At 51.0% G+C, this 18,787-nt stretch overlaps 1 protein-coding gene across 11 annotated transcripts in view; it reads right to left on the bottom strand.

Moving 5' to 3' along the window:
• DENND1A (DENN domain containing 1A) overlaps positions 1 to 18,787 on the bottom strand; it is a 536,262-nt gene that overhangs the window by 35,024 nt on the left and 482,451 nt on the right. For all 11 annotated transcript variants that reach the window (XM_060411818.1, XM_027966460.2, XM_027966462.2 and 8 more), the window contains one exon: positions 18,422 to 18,553. In XM_060411818.1, the coding sequence (XP_060267801.1) occupies positions 18,422 to 18,553 (132 nt within the window). The remainder of the gene's footprint in view (positions 1 to 18,421; positions 18,554 to 18,787) is intronic.

Raw genomic sequence — 18,787 nt, 5'->3', positions numbered from 1 at the left:
ATTATCTTGAATCCTCTCGTCCACACTTGATAGAGCTGATCCTGCTTGTTGGGGAGGATCAAATGCTTGCCTCCGCTTCAGAGCGCCAGCGAGGGTGCCGGAGAAGACTGCGCTGGTGTCCTATGGCACGTGCTCTGTACCAACAGCGCTGGCCAGGCCCTGTGCCCCTCAGGGGGAGCCCGGGGTCCTCCGGCCCTGCGGTATCTGCAGAAGTAACCCTCAGCTCCAGGCTCTAATCTGGGAGGGTGCTTACTGAAAGACGCTGCGTGGGATGGACTTCCCCATCAGAGCTGAGTGAGCAGTCTCCATCCTGTTGCACACACGGTGAGGGAAGGTGCTTCGTGGGAGCGGGAGGTGGGGAGGGGCCTCACCCTGGAGCACCCTCGACGGGCCAGGTGTTACCCAGTATATCCCAGTCAGTTCTAAAGCTCCAGACAGAGGTGCAGCTGTGATCTCTCCTGCCCGAATTGGCACACTGCACCAGGAAGCTGGTGGGGCTGGCCTTCGAGCCCTGGTTGTCAGACTCTGGAGACAGGTCCCATGTGCCCATGGCTAACCTTCCTCAGGCAGCCTCGATGGGGGGCTGGGGACTGAACGTGGCCCTCGAAGAAAAGCTGAAGCGCCTGCCATTGGGTCTGGAAGCCAGTGTCCCTGGAGAGGGGCCGCCGGGGACTCAGCCGCCTCAACAAGTCACCTTGCGAGGCCATTCTCTCCGCTGGGCCCGTGAGTGAGAGCTGAGCTGAGAGACGGTTTCGCCTGGTCCTGAGAGCGAAGCATTCTTCCCCGATGTTGACAGGAGTAGTATTTTGTAGTGGTGCTGGTTAATTTGTAGTGGCATTTGTGGTTTGAAGCCTTGTCAAGATCCCTGATTACTTCCCGTGCAAGGAGCTCGGCTGACGGGGAAGTTCACATGCTGAACAAAAGCAGCGAGGCAGCTGGGAGGGAAGGCAGCGAGGGGGCCGGGTGACCCCGGCCGCTTGGGGGACAGAGGCGGGGGAGGGAGGAGGGCCAGCAGTGGGGCAGGGGAAGGGGGGGGCCTTTTGTTTTTAGTCAGGTGCAGCTGCTCGGCCTCAATCGGTGGCATCCCTTGGCGGCCCGAGGTCGGGCAGCAGATGCGGCCGTGGCTGGGCAGGGGCCAGGAGCCTTGCTGACGCGTGCCATTCTCTGCCCAGACAGGAGCAAGGGGCGGGGGCTCCACTGCTACCCACAGTGGGGCAGCCATCTGGGATGCCATCAAGGGTGCCTGGGTGACATTTCCAGGAGGGGGTGATGTGAGGATGCGAGGAGGGGCTTCCAGATGTTGGGAGGGAGAATCCCCCTCTGATGGCAGTGGTGGGTGGGGGTGGGAGTGGCTGTTTTGAGGCACTTGCTGTGTTCCAGGTTCTGTTCTAGAAGTTCTACCTGGAAGGTCCCTAGTGATCTCAACAACCCTGCAGAGAAGGTAAAACTCCCCATTTGGCAGATGAAGAAACTGAGGCTGCACTGCCCAGTGACTTGCCCAGGCCCCACCACTAACAGGTGGCAGAGTGGGGCTCCAGATTCAGGTTAAGTCTGACCCCAAAGAAGCCCACACTCCTTCCATCAGACCTGATACACATATGGCAGAAGGAAGATGCTGAAATTTACCCCTTGAGAATGAGGGTGCTCCCCGCTCCTGGGGGAGTTCTTCCCCCCAGCCCCCATATCCTTTGAGGTTTTTGCCTTGCTAGGTCTGTTCTGACCACACAGATATGTTCGTCTTTGCAGCCACCTACACATCCCCAGGCCTGCATCCTGACTTGGGGAGGGTTTGCTCAGTACGTTTAAAGGCCGGGGCCCACTCAGCAAAACCAAGGCTAATTTATCATCTCAGGAATGATGTCCACCCCAAGCAGTACACTGCTAGGAAATTAAAATAAACATCTTCTCCTGATTCTGCAGTTGTACAGACAGGATTGCACAGAATCCTGTAATTCTCCAGAAAGAGAGTCCGGTGATTATGACAGCTTCCACATGGCTCACCCTGCCACCGGCAACCCCTGTCTCAGCCCACCCACAGCTCAGGGGACTGGTCATATCCTGCAGGCAGTCCTTGACAGGCCATTCAAGACCCGGTCCCTGGCCCGCCAGCTCCATGTCCCATCATACCAAAGGCAGCTCCCCTGTCCAGCCCCACAAAGAGCTGCCCTGCGCTTCTGTGCCACAGCCCTTCCCAAGGCACGTGCTCGTTCTGTGTGCCCTCCCCACACCTGCCAACCTGGTGGGCTCAGCTCTCCCCTCAAGCTTCTGTCCCCTTCCCGGACGCTGTCCCTCTCTTTCTGACTGGACACAGCCGGGCTTCTTTCTTCTGTCCCTCCGCTAAAGACAAGGGGCTCTTCACAAGTGCCATGGTTATCTTGGTCACGTCAGGATCCTGGGCTCTAGGTGCAAGGCTTGTGCATGGTCAGTGCAAAGCAGATGCTTGCCCAAGACTGTAGGACCAGCCTCAAGTGGTCAGCAAGACCGTCGCCCAGCATTTGACCGATGTGGACCAACTGGCTGTCATCCTGTCACTGAGTGGTGCTGTCCACTAAGCTGGCGATGTTTCTGATCAGGAACAGCCTGCTTCTCATCAGCAAAAACTCCCAACCTACAGGCATCCCGGTCTAACGGGTTGAGCCCAAGGCCACCCCAAAGAGCAAGACTTTCTGAGGAGAATGCACAGGTGGGAAGCTTAGATGTGAAATACCCCCCATGAATTCACTGTCAAATTTCCCCCATGTCTGTTAAAGACAGTCAGGTTTGACAGACAGAGATGGTTATTTTTTTTTCCTCCGCTCTTCCCTCAGAACAAATGGATGGAGATCCTGGTTTTCAAATTCCTGGACCCTGGAATACATTTCTATCTGTGTCAAAGTCTAGCCCTCCACCGCCTCAGCAGAGTTTAAAATCCTAGCTAATAGGTTAACAACTGTTTTTCTTCAGCTTCAAATGAAGAATATCAGAAGGCTGGGGGGATATGCAGCTCTCCAATTTGTACGGACTGCACACAGCTCCCTGCAACGTGTGTTTGACAGGACTGACATTTTGTACCGCTGTGAGATGGGAAAACGTGTGACATTTTTATTCATGGTGGCGTACGCCCTTGTAATGATCAGCTCTGGTCGATGTGCTTACCGCAGCAGCCCCAGAGCCCTCGGAGAACAAACAGGAGCCCAAGGTGCCAGCAGTTCGACTGCCTTATTAAACACCGCCAGGATCCTAACGAAGACCAACTGCTGGAAAATCTCACTGTCAAATCCTCAAGGACATTGTCAGCGCACAGCTAACTGCATATATTTTTCATTTAAAATACTGAAATCCAGTCTTGTGCCATTACAACCAAGGGGAGGGGCACCCACTCCTGTGGCCATTCTGTCAGCTGCCTCTTTGGAGCTCCGGATGCTGGAGCCGGATGCCCAGTGGGGTTCACGACTAGACAAGAGGGCAGCGGGAGATGGGAAACCAACCTTCTGAAAATGCAGCCCAACCTGAAAGTTTCAGGGCTCTGGTGAGAGTCACTTGAAAAGTCGACCCACCAAGTCCTAAGTCTGAGTGAATGTGCATAATGAGAAAACCTGATTCCCCCGCAAGCCGACTCTTCCTGGAGGTACAGCCCCTCATATCCCGCGCCTCGGTGCTCAGCAGCCTTCTGCTGGCGGCAGACCCTAAGCCAGCTGCAGGAACACACGGCCGTGGCAGGCTGCACACCTTGGCGGCAGAGCTGCGCATCAGGGCGCCCACCTGCAATCTCACCACCTGCCTCGACTCCAAGACCTCGAGGTCAGCACGCAGGAGGACCTCCTCCCTTCGGTGGTCATTTCGAATGCTGATGCACACTGATGGATGGCAGCCAATCACATGGCAGGCCCCGGAGCTGCTCGTGGTTGTTACGCAGGGTGGTTTGGTTGTGGCTGTTCACACTAACGTACTGATGTATTTATTTTGTAAGTATGTATTATTTATGCAGTGCCTCTATTTCCATCCTCCAGCCCTGATGTACCAAGACACACTCTGCTATTTATTTATGGGGTCCTTGGCGTAACAAGCCTAACAAGACACCCCTGTGTGGTTCTTACGGGTTTGCAACAAACTGTAAGTGGTTGGCTAAACAACTGGATGTTCTCCATCCATCATGGGCAGAGGCTTGCATTTTAAGAGGCTGCCCATAAAGCTGGTTTAGCATAATATTGTACATCATCCTTGGCAGAAATGCCCTGAGATGCTGAAGAGCTGGCAACCCAGCGAGAAGGAGCTCTAACCTTCCTTGCTATGGGATGGGGCATGGGGTAAGAGTAAGCCATGGGTACCCTGGGTACAGGCCGCAGAGTGAGGGGGGAAAGGAAGGCGGATGGAAGACAGTCCCGCAGAAAAAGCAGGACAGTGAGGGTGGACGTACCTTGTCTGCCCAGCTGGCCAGTCTGTCTCTCCACAGAGCCTTTCCACTGATCCCGTTCATCCTAATAGACACACCTTTCATTGCAGGCTGCACCTCAAACCTCCCCTTAGAGCACGCTGGCTGGAGGAGAGAAAGGCAGCCAGCAGCCAGCAGCCAGCCTTGTGCCACTCCAAGGTGAAGACCAAAAGCTCCCAGGGAGGGCATCCAGTGGACTGCTGTATCTGTCTGCCTGGTCTCCTGGGCCTCTCTCTCATCGTTCCCTCATCTTCACACCCATGAGCTTTTGTCAGAATGCCGGCAGTGCCGTTGGCTGCCTCACCTGCTTCCCCCCCTTCCTGCAGTGGCTCAGAGTAAATCCTCCAGGGGCCATTCCCTCGAATGTAAGCCCGCACTGGCTCCTGACACCCAAGAGATACCATTCAAGCTGCCCCCAAGGCTTGGTCCCCAGCTACCTCTGCAGTTTGATTCCTGGCTCTCCCCAGCTGCCTCCTGGCTTCTCCCTTCCCTACACTAGCCCTCTGCTTCTCTCAAGAGTTGGGACTCTCCTCCTCTTTGCTATGTCATTCTCTTTACCTGGGATACCCTTCTCCTCTGGCTCCACCTGATGTACAACTTATCTTTCAAGATTCAGCAGAAAAGTCACTGAGAAGGCACCCCTGGTCTCTCCAGACATTCTCAGGACTTCTCTCCAGTCAGAACACCTATCTCCACTAGCTTTTCTCTTTGCCTATGGCTTGTTCACTGTGTCTCCCAGACAGAGTGTCAAGAAGGCAGGACACACATCTCATGCCTTTGTGACCCTGGGGACTTGGACAGGGCTTGGAATCCAACATGCCTCATAGTACACTAGATAAGTGAAAGAAGATGCTGAGGGCATAAAAAAATAACTCAGAGTTCTGCCTGGCATCAGGTTTTTTAACCACAAAGACAGGAGGGCAGCAGGGGAAGAATTCTTAGCTGGTCATCATGGCTTGGGCAATGGAAGGTGTTTGGTAGACAGCTCAGGGGTATAGGTGCCCCTCTGTCCTGGAGCACCACCATTGCCTGCCTTTTGCTGACCGCTTTACCCACCTGGCCTCCTCAGGCACCATCTTGCCAAAGTTCAACCTACTACCCCTCTGGAAACGTTCGCTATCAACCTTTCCAGAAAGGGAAAACAGGGATCCACCGAGAAGGGGTGCAGAACCAGGACATCCCAAGGAGGGCGACCAGGTGGCTGTAACCATGGAACCATATGGCTGATGGGCAGTAAGGTCTCAAAAACACAGTTTACACTGCTTCAAGGCAATGTTAATTCCCCAACACTTCGCATGTTAAGTGAGATATAATCAGCGATCCTTTAGAAGTCCCTTTTACATATTCTCTTCTAGTACTTTTATTACATTTTAAAATTCTTTATAGTATAAACAAAATGATTTGATATTCTAGAAGACATGGAATTAAGCAGACCAACAATAAAACTAAGCCGGCAAAAACAATGGCCTGAATTAGGGACACAGTCAGTGCCATCCCAGGTTGAGTGGGCAGTGCCATCCCAGGTTGAGTGGGCAGTGCCATCCCAGGTCTAGTGGGCAGGAGGCTGGCAAGCTGCCTTTGCTGCTGTCAACACCAAGCTGTCCCAGGTCCAGTGAGCTGAGCTGTGTGGTGGAAGAAGGTGGGGTCCTGAATCTGAATCCATCTTACCAACCAGGGGATTAGGGTAAGGCCCGGGACCCCAGTGAGAAGTGGGGCAGTCATAGTTCTTCCTGCATCAGTCTGGGGAAGATGATGTGAGAAAATGCAAACACCCACTGATCACACTGCCTGGCACCCAGTAGGCACTCAGAAGGGCAGCACCGCTGGTGTTCTTACCCCTGTGTGAAAAAATTCGGGGCTCTGTTAGGTTTATTCTGGGGAGAAACAGGACAGTGACCTTGCCCTCCTTAGCTACCCTAAGCCGCACTGCTGGATTCTAAGCATGTCCCAAACGACTGGCAGCCACAACCAGATACCCCAGGAACGAGACAGAACTGAGGCAGAAGGCTCGATGAGAGAGGCACAGTGAGGGGAGGGCCTGGGCTCCAGCATCAGGGAGACCTGGTTTGGAAATCTTGCTCTGCCACGTATAGTGTATTCTGGGGCAGGTTGCTTGACTTCTCTGAGCATCAGCTTTCTGGGGATAATAACAACTGTACCGATGTCATAAGATGTTGAGAAGACTCAGGGAGGTGACACCTGTTGAGGGGCCTGGCTTCCATGAATAGGTCTGCATGAGCATGAAAACCAACTTGACCCATCTGACCCCTCCTCATCCTGACACCTCCCAGTCAGCCCTTGTTACACCACTACCCCCACCCCCCAGCACGGCCAGGTTAATCATTCACTTCATCCCCAAAGGCCTCAGGGATTGATGGGGGACAAGGCGACAGGCAGCTTCCGGCACAGCGCTCCCGTGGCCGCGGGGTGGGGACTGCCAGCGACACTGAGCTGATTCTCCTGGAGGATCGTGCTTGTGGGATAGAATTTATTTCCAATATATTATGTTTTATTTCCCCTTCCCTGCTGGGATAAACTCTCCACCTCTGGCACAGAGAATTCTAATCTGAGAAAATGCCTCCTCTGGTCTCGCTGAATCAGATTTCCTGCGCCTGTCCTGCTGGGCTCAGTCTCTCCCTGGCAGGGAGCTGCTCCAGCACAGACCTTCAAAGAAATGCTGCTTCTGGGCTCTGGTCAGTCCTCTGGCAAAGAGGCCCCGCTGTCACACTGCTGAACACAGACAGACTTGGAGGATGCAGGAGGCCTGTTGCACTCACACAGTACCACACGCAGGGGTCCTCAAGTGAACACAGGTCTGCAGAACAACATCTAGCCCTCCCCGCTTTGGTCTCTCCTGTTCTCTGAACTGCCTGGTGGTTCAAGGGCATGGGGAGTACACAGAGCTGCCTTCCCCCCTCCCCATGACCCAGGGCCTTCCGTGTAGTCAGTGTTCACCACTCAGTCGCTCCCTGGACTCCCTGGGCAACTCATCTGCACAGGCCCTGGGAGGCTGCTAAGGTCACGGGGAGGAGGTGGCCACTATTCGTGTCTGAGGACAGTGTGGCTGGCACAGGGAAAGTGCTGGCCCAGAGCTGGGAGGGGATGGCTCTGCTGGGAGGAGTCAGGGAGCCCTGTGGGCCCTGAGAGGTTGATGGCATTTTGTTAGCTGGACAGAAGAGGAAGGACATTGCTGCACTGGAGACAGTAGGAGCCGATTTGTCTCTGGGTCCCCTAGCCCCAGATCGGGGCCTGCAGACACCCACAAACAGCTGGTGAAGGCGTGAATATGGAATTGTGTTGGGCACTTCAGGAGAGGAAGGGACCCTGCCCTGGGTGGGGACACTTAGCAGAGTCTTGTGGGTGAGAAGGAATTGGCCTGACGTCATGGATGCAGGTGCCTCCAGCCCAGCAGGCCCAGCTGTGGGCAGGGTTTGGGGAGGGGTCTGGGGGACTGGGCAAGTTCTCCTGATCATCCAGCATGTCTGTGCCTGAGGAGGGACTCCTGGAGAGGGACCCCCATTCCAGGGGGCTCAAGGGCTCGCCTATCTCACTACTTGCTGATGTTTCTGATGCCCCTTGTGTCTCCCAGATCAGTAGACGAAAGTGATGGGCAACCCCTGGGATATGAGGGATGCATGGGCATAGTGGGACTGATGCCCAAGTGGAACCAAGGCGGGGCAGGTCTGGGGTAGGCCAAGGACAGCCTAAGACAGTGCAGTGAATGGAGCTCGTGAGATGGGAGTGGATGAAAAGCAGACACAGGAGCTGCCAGAGCAAAGGAAATGCTGGAAACCACAGGGGTAGCTGGGCTGCCCGTAGAGTGGGGAGTCAGAGGGGACAGGCCAGATCTGGGGAGGAGCTCTGTCCAAGGGAAGGAGGACAACAGACAGCTCCCTTGGTGGGAAGCCCAGTTCAGAGCTCCTGCTGCAATCACCAGTTTCCCGCCAGGTGGCCTGAATTCCATTCCTTGGTGTGTTTCGGTTGGACCTTTCTGGAGGCTCTACCTTGGGCCAAAGGAATGGTTCAGAAGGCAAGAATCCTCTACTGTAACTGGCCAGAGAAAGCCATGGGGAGTGCATGGGCAAGGTGTAGGGAATTCCAGGGCTTAGTTGAAGTCAGTTGCTACCCCATCCTAGCACAGGCTACAACGGCAGCTGTGTTTGGTCTCTCAGGTTCAGAACCTTCACCAAGTATCTGAGACATGGCCTGAAGAAAGCTGCTCCACATAAACTAGGCCAACGGGCTCTCTGCCCAGTCCTTGAAGCTGATGGAGAGCAAGGGCCTTCATTAAACTTTGCACCTACTCTACAGGAATCTCCAGCAAGTCAGCAGTGATGAGATGATGGGCGCCTCCTGAGCATGCTGGCAGGGAATCACCCCCGCCCAACCAAACTGGTTGGTGTTTAAAACAAACAAAAAGGAATTTTGAGACGGCCCATGACATAATCACACACCAGATGGATTCTGTCCACAGGATGACACTGAACCACTTACTGTGACATTGTGGGCCCCTGAAGGCAAGGTATGGCCGTGTGATCATCAACGTTTTCACAAGTGTGGAACAGAATGCATATTCATGATTATCTGCTGAACAAGTGACCTTGGCTCTTCTCTGCTCCTGGGCCCTGGTTGCCACAGACCTGGCACACCCCACTCCCTGGAAGCTGTCACAGGCGACTGTGTCCATCTCTGTAACCTGAGAGCCCTGATTCCTACCTCCCTGCCATGCACTCGCTTGTCCCCTCTCTATCTGGTACCTGGTTGACCTCTGACCCTGACTCTCCACCATGTATGCTCTTGATTTCAAGACTGCCCACCGTTCTGTGTATGAACTTTTCTCTGCCATCAGAGAAGAGGACAAGGGCCTGGGACGATGGCTCCTGTTTGGCCTCTGTGCACACTTATCAGTTTAATCTGTTTGCCCTTTGGATAACAGGACCTCTGATTACCTTTCTAGGAACCACCCTTCCTTCACTTCTTAGTGTGTGTTTCAGGAAGAGCCCTACCTCTGGCACCCAGGGAACCCTTGGCCACAATGACGGGCTCTGAGACCGGCGTGTGACCTCATGCTTCCTGTAGCAGTCACTAGGAAGTGACTCCCGCTGTCTTGCTCCTGGCAGGTTATGGCTGGAAGCTGCTGCAGCTACCTGGCCACCAGGAAGGTAAAGTCCCCTGAGAATGGCACCAGCAGAGGAGGCCAAGCCAAATGCAGCCAAATACAGGTCTGATTGATGAGATTTAATATCTGGATCAAGCCATATTTGAAGCTGGTATGAGGAAACAATTTCTCTTTTGGGGTTTATGTCCCTTGCAAACCAAAGTAACCTAACTGATGTAGATTCCCTGGTCTTGGGGACTGGACTAGCTCCTGCCATCCCCAGTACTAACCCCTACACATGTCCAGTTTCTACCTTGCATGCAAATCCCAAGAAAGCACCCAGTGTGCCTTTGGTATCCAGCGATGGGTTTGGTGTGCAGTGTACACCAGGTGCAGGATACTGGCTTTCTCGTGTTGGTGTCAGCTGAGGCCCAGAAACATTAAAGAAGGCCTGGGGTCTGGAAGGAAACTAGGAACAAGGATTACCTGTGGTTCAACATCCTGGGATTCTGGGTCGCCTGCCTAGGCTGCTGCATAAACCCCATCATGACAAACCCAGCAGGAATCTGCCGGGTTTTTAGCACAGAGCTGGGGTTTGAACCTGAGGTCTATTAATAGACAAATGGCTTTGAATCTTGACTGTGCTTCTGAGTTGTGAACCTTGGCTAATCCCCTAACCTCTCTGGGCCTTACAGAGGAGACAATACCTGAGACCCAGCCGTGGCTGAAAGGACTAAGTGGGTTAACCTGTGGGAACTGTCCAGCCTGGCACCTGAATTGGGACACAGACCCACTTCTCCAGGTCTCAGCGAGGTGCCTGGCACGTGGTGAGCAATTCAACGTCACAGCTGCCCTCCACTTCTTCACTGCTCTTCAACCATAAGAGGAGCTCCAACTGCTGTGAAAGTGCCCAAGACCTAGCAGAAGCGGGGTGGATGCTGCCCCCTAGCCCTCTGCAGTCCTCTTCACTTGTGCTGAATTGAAGTCAGGTGGTGGAGCTTAGAAAGCAAATTGCAATTTTGAACCTGGATTTTCATTTGGCTGTTGATACTGCTCAGCCCTTCCATGGCATGCCAGGAGCCCTTGAACTCCCTGTGGCAAGAGGAATACTATCTGAGAAGGCAACATCATATGTTCAATAAGAAATTGCTTGGATTTTCAACTCAATCCTTATGAATTTCCAGAATTTGACCTCCCTTTTTTGATTGGCAAGTTTTTCCTCTTGAAGTCGAACATGGCTGCTACAGGAGCAAAGCCTGGCCTTGTTAATTCTGCATCAGAAAGCTGTCTCTGGGCTACCTGGACTTTTTGGGAAAGTGAGGCCACATGTGTCCCACCAGTCGCCCTCTCCAGACAGACCCGACAAACCCACAAGGGACCACCACCACTCTGGGTGATGGCAGAGTGAGTCAGAAGAGCTCTGCAGCTGCCTGCCGGCGCTGAGGGCACAGCTGCCTTCCAGTCACCCTGCTGCGGGCACGCAGGAGCTGGTGGGAATGAGGCCGGAGACCACCCCAGATGTGCCTGCTTTTTCACACAAAGTTATGGCTGAAAGAGTGGAAAAAGGAGTGATGGAAAAGGGGGAAATATCATTTGGAAACAACAGGGATTGAAGGGGCAGCCTCCAGAGGGCTCTGCCTCGTGGACTGTGCAGGCGCGGCTGGTAAGTCAGGCCAAGAAGGCACTCTGGCCGGCAGACCACGATGTTCGCTTCTCACTCACGTCTGGTGCCCCAGCCTGCGCCCTGGGCCCTGCCGCTCGTGTGTCTGAGTCAGACTTGGGCACCATCTCCTGGCTGTGCCCCCAGCGCCTCTCCCTCTGCCCCACGATGCCAGCTCTCCTCGGTTTAGTGCTGACTTTCCACAAGAGTGTAGGCACGTGGGTCAGTTACATGTGTGCCTGAGCTGGGGTGGCTGCCACTGAAGGGTGTATGTTCTGAGAGACGCCGGGTGCTGGGAAGACAGGCTGACTGGGAGGCCCTGTCTGTGGGTGACTGACATCTGGCTCTGCTTCTGCTCCACTGGAGGAAGAGACCGATGTTTACTGAGCACATGCGCAGCACAGAGCCAGACAGACAGTGCCTCGCTTAATCCCTATAAGGACCTGTGATGTGAATATTATTATCCCCACCTTAAAGCTGAGAAAACTGATCTCACTGAGGTTAAGTTACTGAGGGCAGGTTACCAGCTTGTTAGTGCCAGAACTGAAAATTTAAGCCCGGAGCCGCCTGATGCTAAAATCTATGCTTTACGTTCAACCACACTACTTTCATCAGCTGATCAGCCTTTGGCTTTCAGCAGCTAAACTCTTGGGGGCATGGCGGGAGGTGTCATACTTACTTTCTCTCTCTCTCTGTGAATGGCTGTTACATATGTGTGTGTGTGTAATTTTTTGGCCATACCATTCTGAAAGCAAATTTCAGACATCACCTAAATACCAAAGTGTGCACACCTGAGGCATAAAGATAAGCCCCTAAAAACCATGACATCAACAATAGTTCTATCACGTCACCTAACATCCCAGTCCATCTTCAGATCTCCCAACTTTTCAAAGAATATCTTTGATGCTTAAAAAAACAAATCCAAGTTCATATTTTGCATTTGGTTATACAGCTTAGTCTCTTTTACAGATGAAATCTTTGCTTTCTGGGAAGAATTCAAGGGGCACTGGACCTTCCCTTCCCTTGCCTGCTCTCTCCCCAGCTCTCCTCCTCTCCAAGTCCACTCATTTTGGGAGTCTGGGGTGTCCCAGGGCCCCGTTACTTCCCCTCTTTTCCTGGGGCATTTAAGACTAGCCCTTAGGAGCTCATAAAAACACAAAATGGAATGAGACAGGATCTAAATTCCTATAATACAAATCTGTTTCTACTTGGAAACAAAACCCTTATTTATGGAAAATGATTTGGAATTTCACTAACGGAATATTCATTTTCCTTTTTTCAAGTGAATGGAATTATAAGGATAGCAACTGAAATAAAACCAAATAACCTGGATACACAGAAAGTACTTAAATGATAATCAATTATTAATCAATTTAAAAATCCACATAAATAATAAAACCTTAAGACGTTTACTGAAGGCCAGGTCAGTGCCAAGCCCTGTGGTGGACGTTCCAGGTTCACATTCTCATTGGGGGAGACAGGCAGCATTAAAGATATGATTACAAAGCTATGTGAGATGCACTGCGTGTGCCAAGTTCTGAGGTAGCACAAAGACAGGAGCAACCAACTCAGTTGGAAGGATTTACAAAAGGGACCAGCTCCGAGGGCAGACAGGCAGATAGATCATCACGGGCCTCATGGTCTATGTCAAGGGTAATGGGGAAACTTCAGGGGAGGCGAGGGGCAGGGAAGTGGCACAGCCACTGGTGTGTGGGTCAAGTGAGGCTCTATGGGGATGCAGTGCAGCTGAGTCTGAAGGTCAGTTAGGAGGCTGTGGCTCAGTGCAAGTGAGCGGTAACACAGCCTGACCCACTGCTGTGACAGAGGTGTGGACAGGTGAGGGACAGGGCAGTGTCAGGGGGCAGAAGGGAGAGGCTTGAAGGGTGGTGGGGAGCAGACCCAGGTTCCTGGATGGATCTCGCTGCGGTGGGAGGTGGAGGAGGAGGGGCACGTGTAGGTGGGAGTGTACCCTCAGCCTGTGGGTGAGGTGTCGAGAAGGATGCGAACCTCGGTTGGAGGTGTGTGGGAGGCAACGGCAGAGTTGAAGGGAACTGTGTGTGACTTCTAAGCCCAATGGGGTGGAGGGGTTCCTCAGAGCTGAGGGTGCCAGGTAGGTATTCGCTGGCAGGGCAGCTTCTCCAGCCCAGCGTGAGCCTGGCACTAAACAGCCTGGCTCACGCTTGTAAAGTCGGAACTCTCCGCATGCACAGACAACAGGCAACCGCATTCCAGGAGCAGATCCTAAGGGTAAATCCAAACCACTCCATCCCAGGCCTCCAGAAGCCATGGTAGTGCTTAGTTTGAGCTTTGGTTTAACTGGCTTTTCAAACTTATGTTAAAGAGGTTTACAAAGCTTTGCTCAACTGGGAGAAGAGACACGTTTCAGTGCACATTTTTTTTGGATTCTATCAGATTGGAAAGCAGGCAATTACTCTGTTTGTAGGATCAACTAGGGGTAACACAATGAAGCAGGTCCTAGAGTGGGTCTGCCCTGTCCTCCCACCTCCTGAGAAGGCCCAGTCTCCGGCTGAGGCCCATGGCACACAGCAGCACGTGTCCAGGACTAGAATCCAGTGTCCCTGGGTGCCACTATCAGTCCAGTCCCCAAAGCCAGGGAGGGAGAGCTGTACTCAGTTGAGAGAAGAGGGCTGCTGCTGCTGCTGGTGGAATAAGAATTAGCTCCTAATTCAAGCAAACATCTTCTGGGCCTGTTTCCCCATCTGTATGATGTTTATGAGCCCATCTTCCTTACCACTTGATGTCAAAGATTCAATTAAGGGACTTCCCTAGTGGTCCAGACTGTGTGTTCCCAATGCAGGGGACTGAGGTTTGATGCCTTGTCAGGGAACTAGCTCCCACACGCTGCAAGGAAGATTCTGTGTGCCACAACTAAGACCCAGTGCAGCCAAAGAAAACAAAAGATTCAACTAAATTAGTACATAGGTCTTTTCAAAGAGGGGCCGATGGGGCCAAATCCAGGAGCCCCGAATGATGTGACCAAAGATTGAGTCCTCCGTTGGATCTAACAGTCACTCGAGAGTGCCATCGTTTCCTGATAGAGATACAAGCCACTCGCACCCATGACTGGTGACGTGGGAAGGTAAAAATAAATGTAAATGTCTTCCAAGTTAAAAAAAAAAAATTAGATGAGTACAGAAGTGAAAGTACCAAGTAGCTTGTCCACCTAATTAAACACAGGGAGCACAGCAGTTTCCAGGGGTGCTCCCTCTGCTGATTCCTCAGAGGGGGAAGAGTTAAGGCAAGATGTCTGGCTGAGGGATGCCCAGACCCTGCTGGGGAGGGCGGGGCTTCCTCACTCCTTCCCCAGCCACAGAGAGGAGAGAAGGCCCACTTCTCCATCCAGGAGAGGAAAGCACGGGGACTCCTCAGGTTATCTCTGGCTCTCAGCTGCCAGGAGAGGAGAGCGTCTCCATTGACTCTGGGAGATGGAACTGAGCATGCCCTGTGCTCCTGGTGCCACGCCCCCAACCCCCGCCTCACCACATACACAGCTGCCATGCACAGGCACCCTGGGCATCGCCTGAAATTGCCCACATTTCCTATGGGGGCATAGCTCAGTCTTTTCAATTCAGAGATGAGGTTTGAGCAAGCCCATTTGGCTTCAGGTCTAAAGCCATATTCTCCTTTTAGCCTTGGTAAAAAAACAAAAAACTGGCATCCTTATCTCATTTGACTGTCTCCTGGGCCTTCTTTCTCATTTGATTCTGAACTTGAGAGAAAAAAAGTTATTTACAGCCTCCTTAGACCTAAACATTTTCCAAGGTAGGAAAAGATAGTCTCAAGTCAGAGACTTTTGAACTCTTTAAAGAAATTAGATAAGAAGGCAGAGGCTAACTAAAAATCCATTTACTTGCCTTTGTTTGGAACCATCGACATGGCTCATGATGAACTGCGAGTGGTGTTACATTATGTCTGCTTTAGAAAAGAAACGAAAGGCTAGACAGTTCAGTTTGTTGTCTTTTAGTTACAGGGCCCAGCTTAGGTCTACCGACAATGGGCCTGCAGGTGAAGAGGACGTCCCTGTGGGGGCCCTCAGAGAGCCCTGAGCTCACCTCTCTCACTGTTCTCATCACTCTGGGTTGGGCTGTCCATTTGCTGGTCTCTCACCCTTATTATGTCCCACAAGGACTTATCTATTTATTTATTTTACACATGGATGAACAGATGCAGAATCAAAGGAAGAAATGGTCATAGCCTTGAAAGAGGAAGCTCCAGTGAAGCAGAGGCAAGAGAGCACCTTTTCTCCCCTGAGGGCTCTGCAAAGGCCAACCCCCCTTGCAACACCCCTCCCCCCCGCCCTGCTGCAACTGGCCACAGGTCTCCATGAAGTCCCCTGGCTGGCTTCACGGGCACTAACTTTGCAAGGTGGAAGGATGAATGTAATCAAGACCTCACTAGTCTCTGCCTCCAGTGGAAAGCTAATTGTTCTTTAAGAATGAAATCTACAGGAACACAGACTCAAGGCAAGGGTCTTTCTGAGGTTAGCGTGCACTGTCTGGCTAGCTTAAATTATTTTTAATAATTAAAATGTTAGCTTTACTGGACATTTCAAACAGAAGCTGATGTCTCTGCTTGGTGAGGGAACTGAAGTGGGCTCTGGAGGTGAACCGTCCTGTGCTTGCAATATGGTCCTGGGAAGGTCCCTGAGCTCTGACTCTGGCTCGAAATACTGCTAAGGATCTCTTCCTCAGAGGGGTATGGCAGAAATGACACAAGTTTTCCAAAAGGAGAATATGTACTATTGGGCTATATGAGTAGTTTAGGTAATACATGGATGGACCTTATTTTTTTAGATAGACCTTATGAAAATATTGGGCCAGTACTGATAATCTATGGGTTTATCAACATCACTGCTTAAGAAGAGAGTAAAATGTCAGATTAGTATAAACGTCAGGTTGGAGTCTGTTTAAAGAAAAATATGAAGTGAAAAAAAAAATAGTACAGATAGAATACAGAGGAGAGTGTGGCAAAGAACTCTGAAATGGAACTCAAAAGGCTTCTTTGAGAATGCACGGCCCCTGAAACACATGCCTGCCGGTAGGAGGTGCTCTAGAAACACTGCCTATTCTGGTCAATGGTTCATCAAAGCAGGCACCCAGGGGAGGACTGAAGGCCAAGCTAGCACCAGGGCAAAGCTGGAAAGAGTTAAAAGAAAGGGGTCTTGGGTTTCCCTGGCCCATCCCCCCTGCCGCTAATCTGTCACCTAATGAAGAAGCTGTGGCACAAGTGAGCTGGCTGGCAGTTCACTTACAGCAAACTGATTAAGAATGTTCAACCAACAGCAGACTGTAGACCTTTCCAGAGAAAATAAATAGAGTGTAGACTGTATGCAAATGTGTTTGTCACTTTGACAGCACGTCTCAATTAAGGCATCTCGCGGCTGTGGGTAGGCTCTGTGGCTGCAGCTGGAAGGGAGAGCCCGCTGCATGGCTGATACTTGGGGCTTGACCTTAATCCGCATGCATGCATTAAAAAAAAAAAAAACCCTGCCTTCCTGTACACTTGCATAATGCTGGCAGCCACGTGAGGGAAGTGACAAACGGGGAAAAAAAGCCACTTTCATCCTCTCCAGTTTACAGACCTGTGAAGGCACAGACAGCTCTTATTTCAACAGAGTTTGGGGTGGCTTTTTTAATTGTTTATCCCCCACCCGTGCGTGCACACACTCTTATTCTGCATTTAGCTGGGAATGACATTAAAGCATCTCTACTTCTCGCTGAAATGGAAAGAAGGTCTTTCTCCATTTCAAATAGGGCCTCCTTTTTTGTGTTTCGAAAATGGAATGTTTAACACCATGAAATCCCTCTCCCCCGCCCCCTCTTTCTCTGTAATGGGCTCCAAACTCCAGAGAGGGGCTCTTTTCATGGGAAGGTTAGTGTGTGCAGGAATGAGGACAAAGGAAAGCAGGAAGCTGGCTCTGGAATGCCATGCTGGCGACAACCGACCGACGGGGGCTGCGCTTTCAGCAAACACAGTCAGGGAACTAGGGTGCAGATTCCTCCAACAAGGCCTGAACCCCAGGAAGGGGCAGCTCCTTGGGGTGCAAACACCGATGAAATTTGAAGATAATCATTAATCAAGCGAGCACTGCCCTGTGGATACCTCTTTCCTATACTACATTTCAATTTTTATAACATCCCTTTAAAGTGTAAAATCAGAAAAGGGGAATGGATATCTCCAAGTTTAAGATGTATAAATGTATTATCTAAAAATATTGATTACAGAAGAAGATTCTTATGTTTCAACAAACTCATCCCTCACCATAATAACCCACTGCAACAGTTTCATTAGTTCCCTTCATTTCTAAATAGCTCAAAGTCTGGTACACAGCAGGCACTTGATAAATGTCTGTTAAAAGCAGGAACATTTGAATGCATGCTTCTAAATCTTTTAGGTGATAACATAGCATCATATTAAAGATAAAATCATGAAGATTATTTTAATCATGCTTCATCTAATTAATGGTTAAGAATCAAGTGACTTAAGAATGAATAACTGCAAATTCTTATTATAGTCATAGCTTGCTAACAGAGCCATTTCTCACAAACCAAGAAATTATGACTTTGGCTCATCAAGAGAGTCAATTCAAGAGAAGAAGAGGAGGGTATACAATGTTTTTTAACCAAAAATATAACCACTGATAAGGACATGGATAAGAAAAATTTCAGTTTCTATGTTTTACTTAAGAGGAAAAAAAAATCAAACAACTGAACAATGTTTTAAATGCTCAGGTTGAAAAAAGTTGGTTACAGAATCAGATCACAAGAATTATAGTGCGGGTGTTTACTCAGAGAAGCACGACCCCCAATATTGATTTTCAGGAAGTATATTAATAAAGAACTCCTAATTGATTTTTTAAGACTTCACTTGTTGTCTTTTATTTGAAGGTGCAAAGAAGGGCCTGGGATGCTGAAGTGTTCTAATGAGATGCTTAGCTAACAGAGGCACCTTAAACCGAGTGCCTTGGAATGGGGAGGCAGCAGCTGCATTTAATGACTTCACTTAACAGTTGAGCTGGTTTATGACCAGAGCCACACTGTCTTCTCAAAATTTCTGAAAACTCACCTTTTTGGAAACATGCTTCTACCAAGTGAACCTTTGATAATATGCAGAACTCCATGGAGTTTTTTTTTTGTCAGAGAGAGCTGAAATGAAAAACTGTTTACATGTGCTATATCATCTACTAAAACATAACAGAAAGCCCAGGCCAGTCAAGGGGCCAGGTACATACCTGTCCAAAGTGGACTGTGATTGGCCGCCGGTCTTCTCGGAACTTGGGGTCCTTGGCCTCTACAAGTGGGGACGGCGCAGTCTTTGGCAGCTGCTCTTCTGTGGTGGGGGCACAGCCATTCTCAGTGATGTCCTGCAGGGAGAAGTCCCATTGGAGGGTTGGTGTCTGGGTTATGGCCCCTGCCATGAGCACAGGGGCTCTTTCCCACCCCACTGCTAAGAGGCTTGCCAGAGAACCCCCTCTCGGACCCTCCTGCTAGAGATAAGGAAATGAAAGGCTAACCTGGCCCTTTCACTTAGGGAAACCAAAATCATGCACATTAAATTATAAAGACAACATAATAATTCACAATAGTGGAGAAGACCT

Source organism: Ovis aries, chromosome 3 (assembly GCF_016772045.2).
Source record: "Ovis aries strain OAR_USU_Benz2616 breed Rambouillet chromosome 3, ARS-UI_Ramb_v3.0, whole genome shotgun sequence".
Classification (NCBI taxonomy): domain Eukaryota; kingdom Metazoa; phylum Chordata; class Mammalia; order Artiodactyla; family Bovidae; genus Ovis; species Ovis aries.
This window is presented reverse-complemented; position numbering and strand designations above follow the sequence as displayed.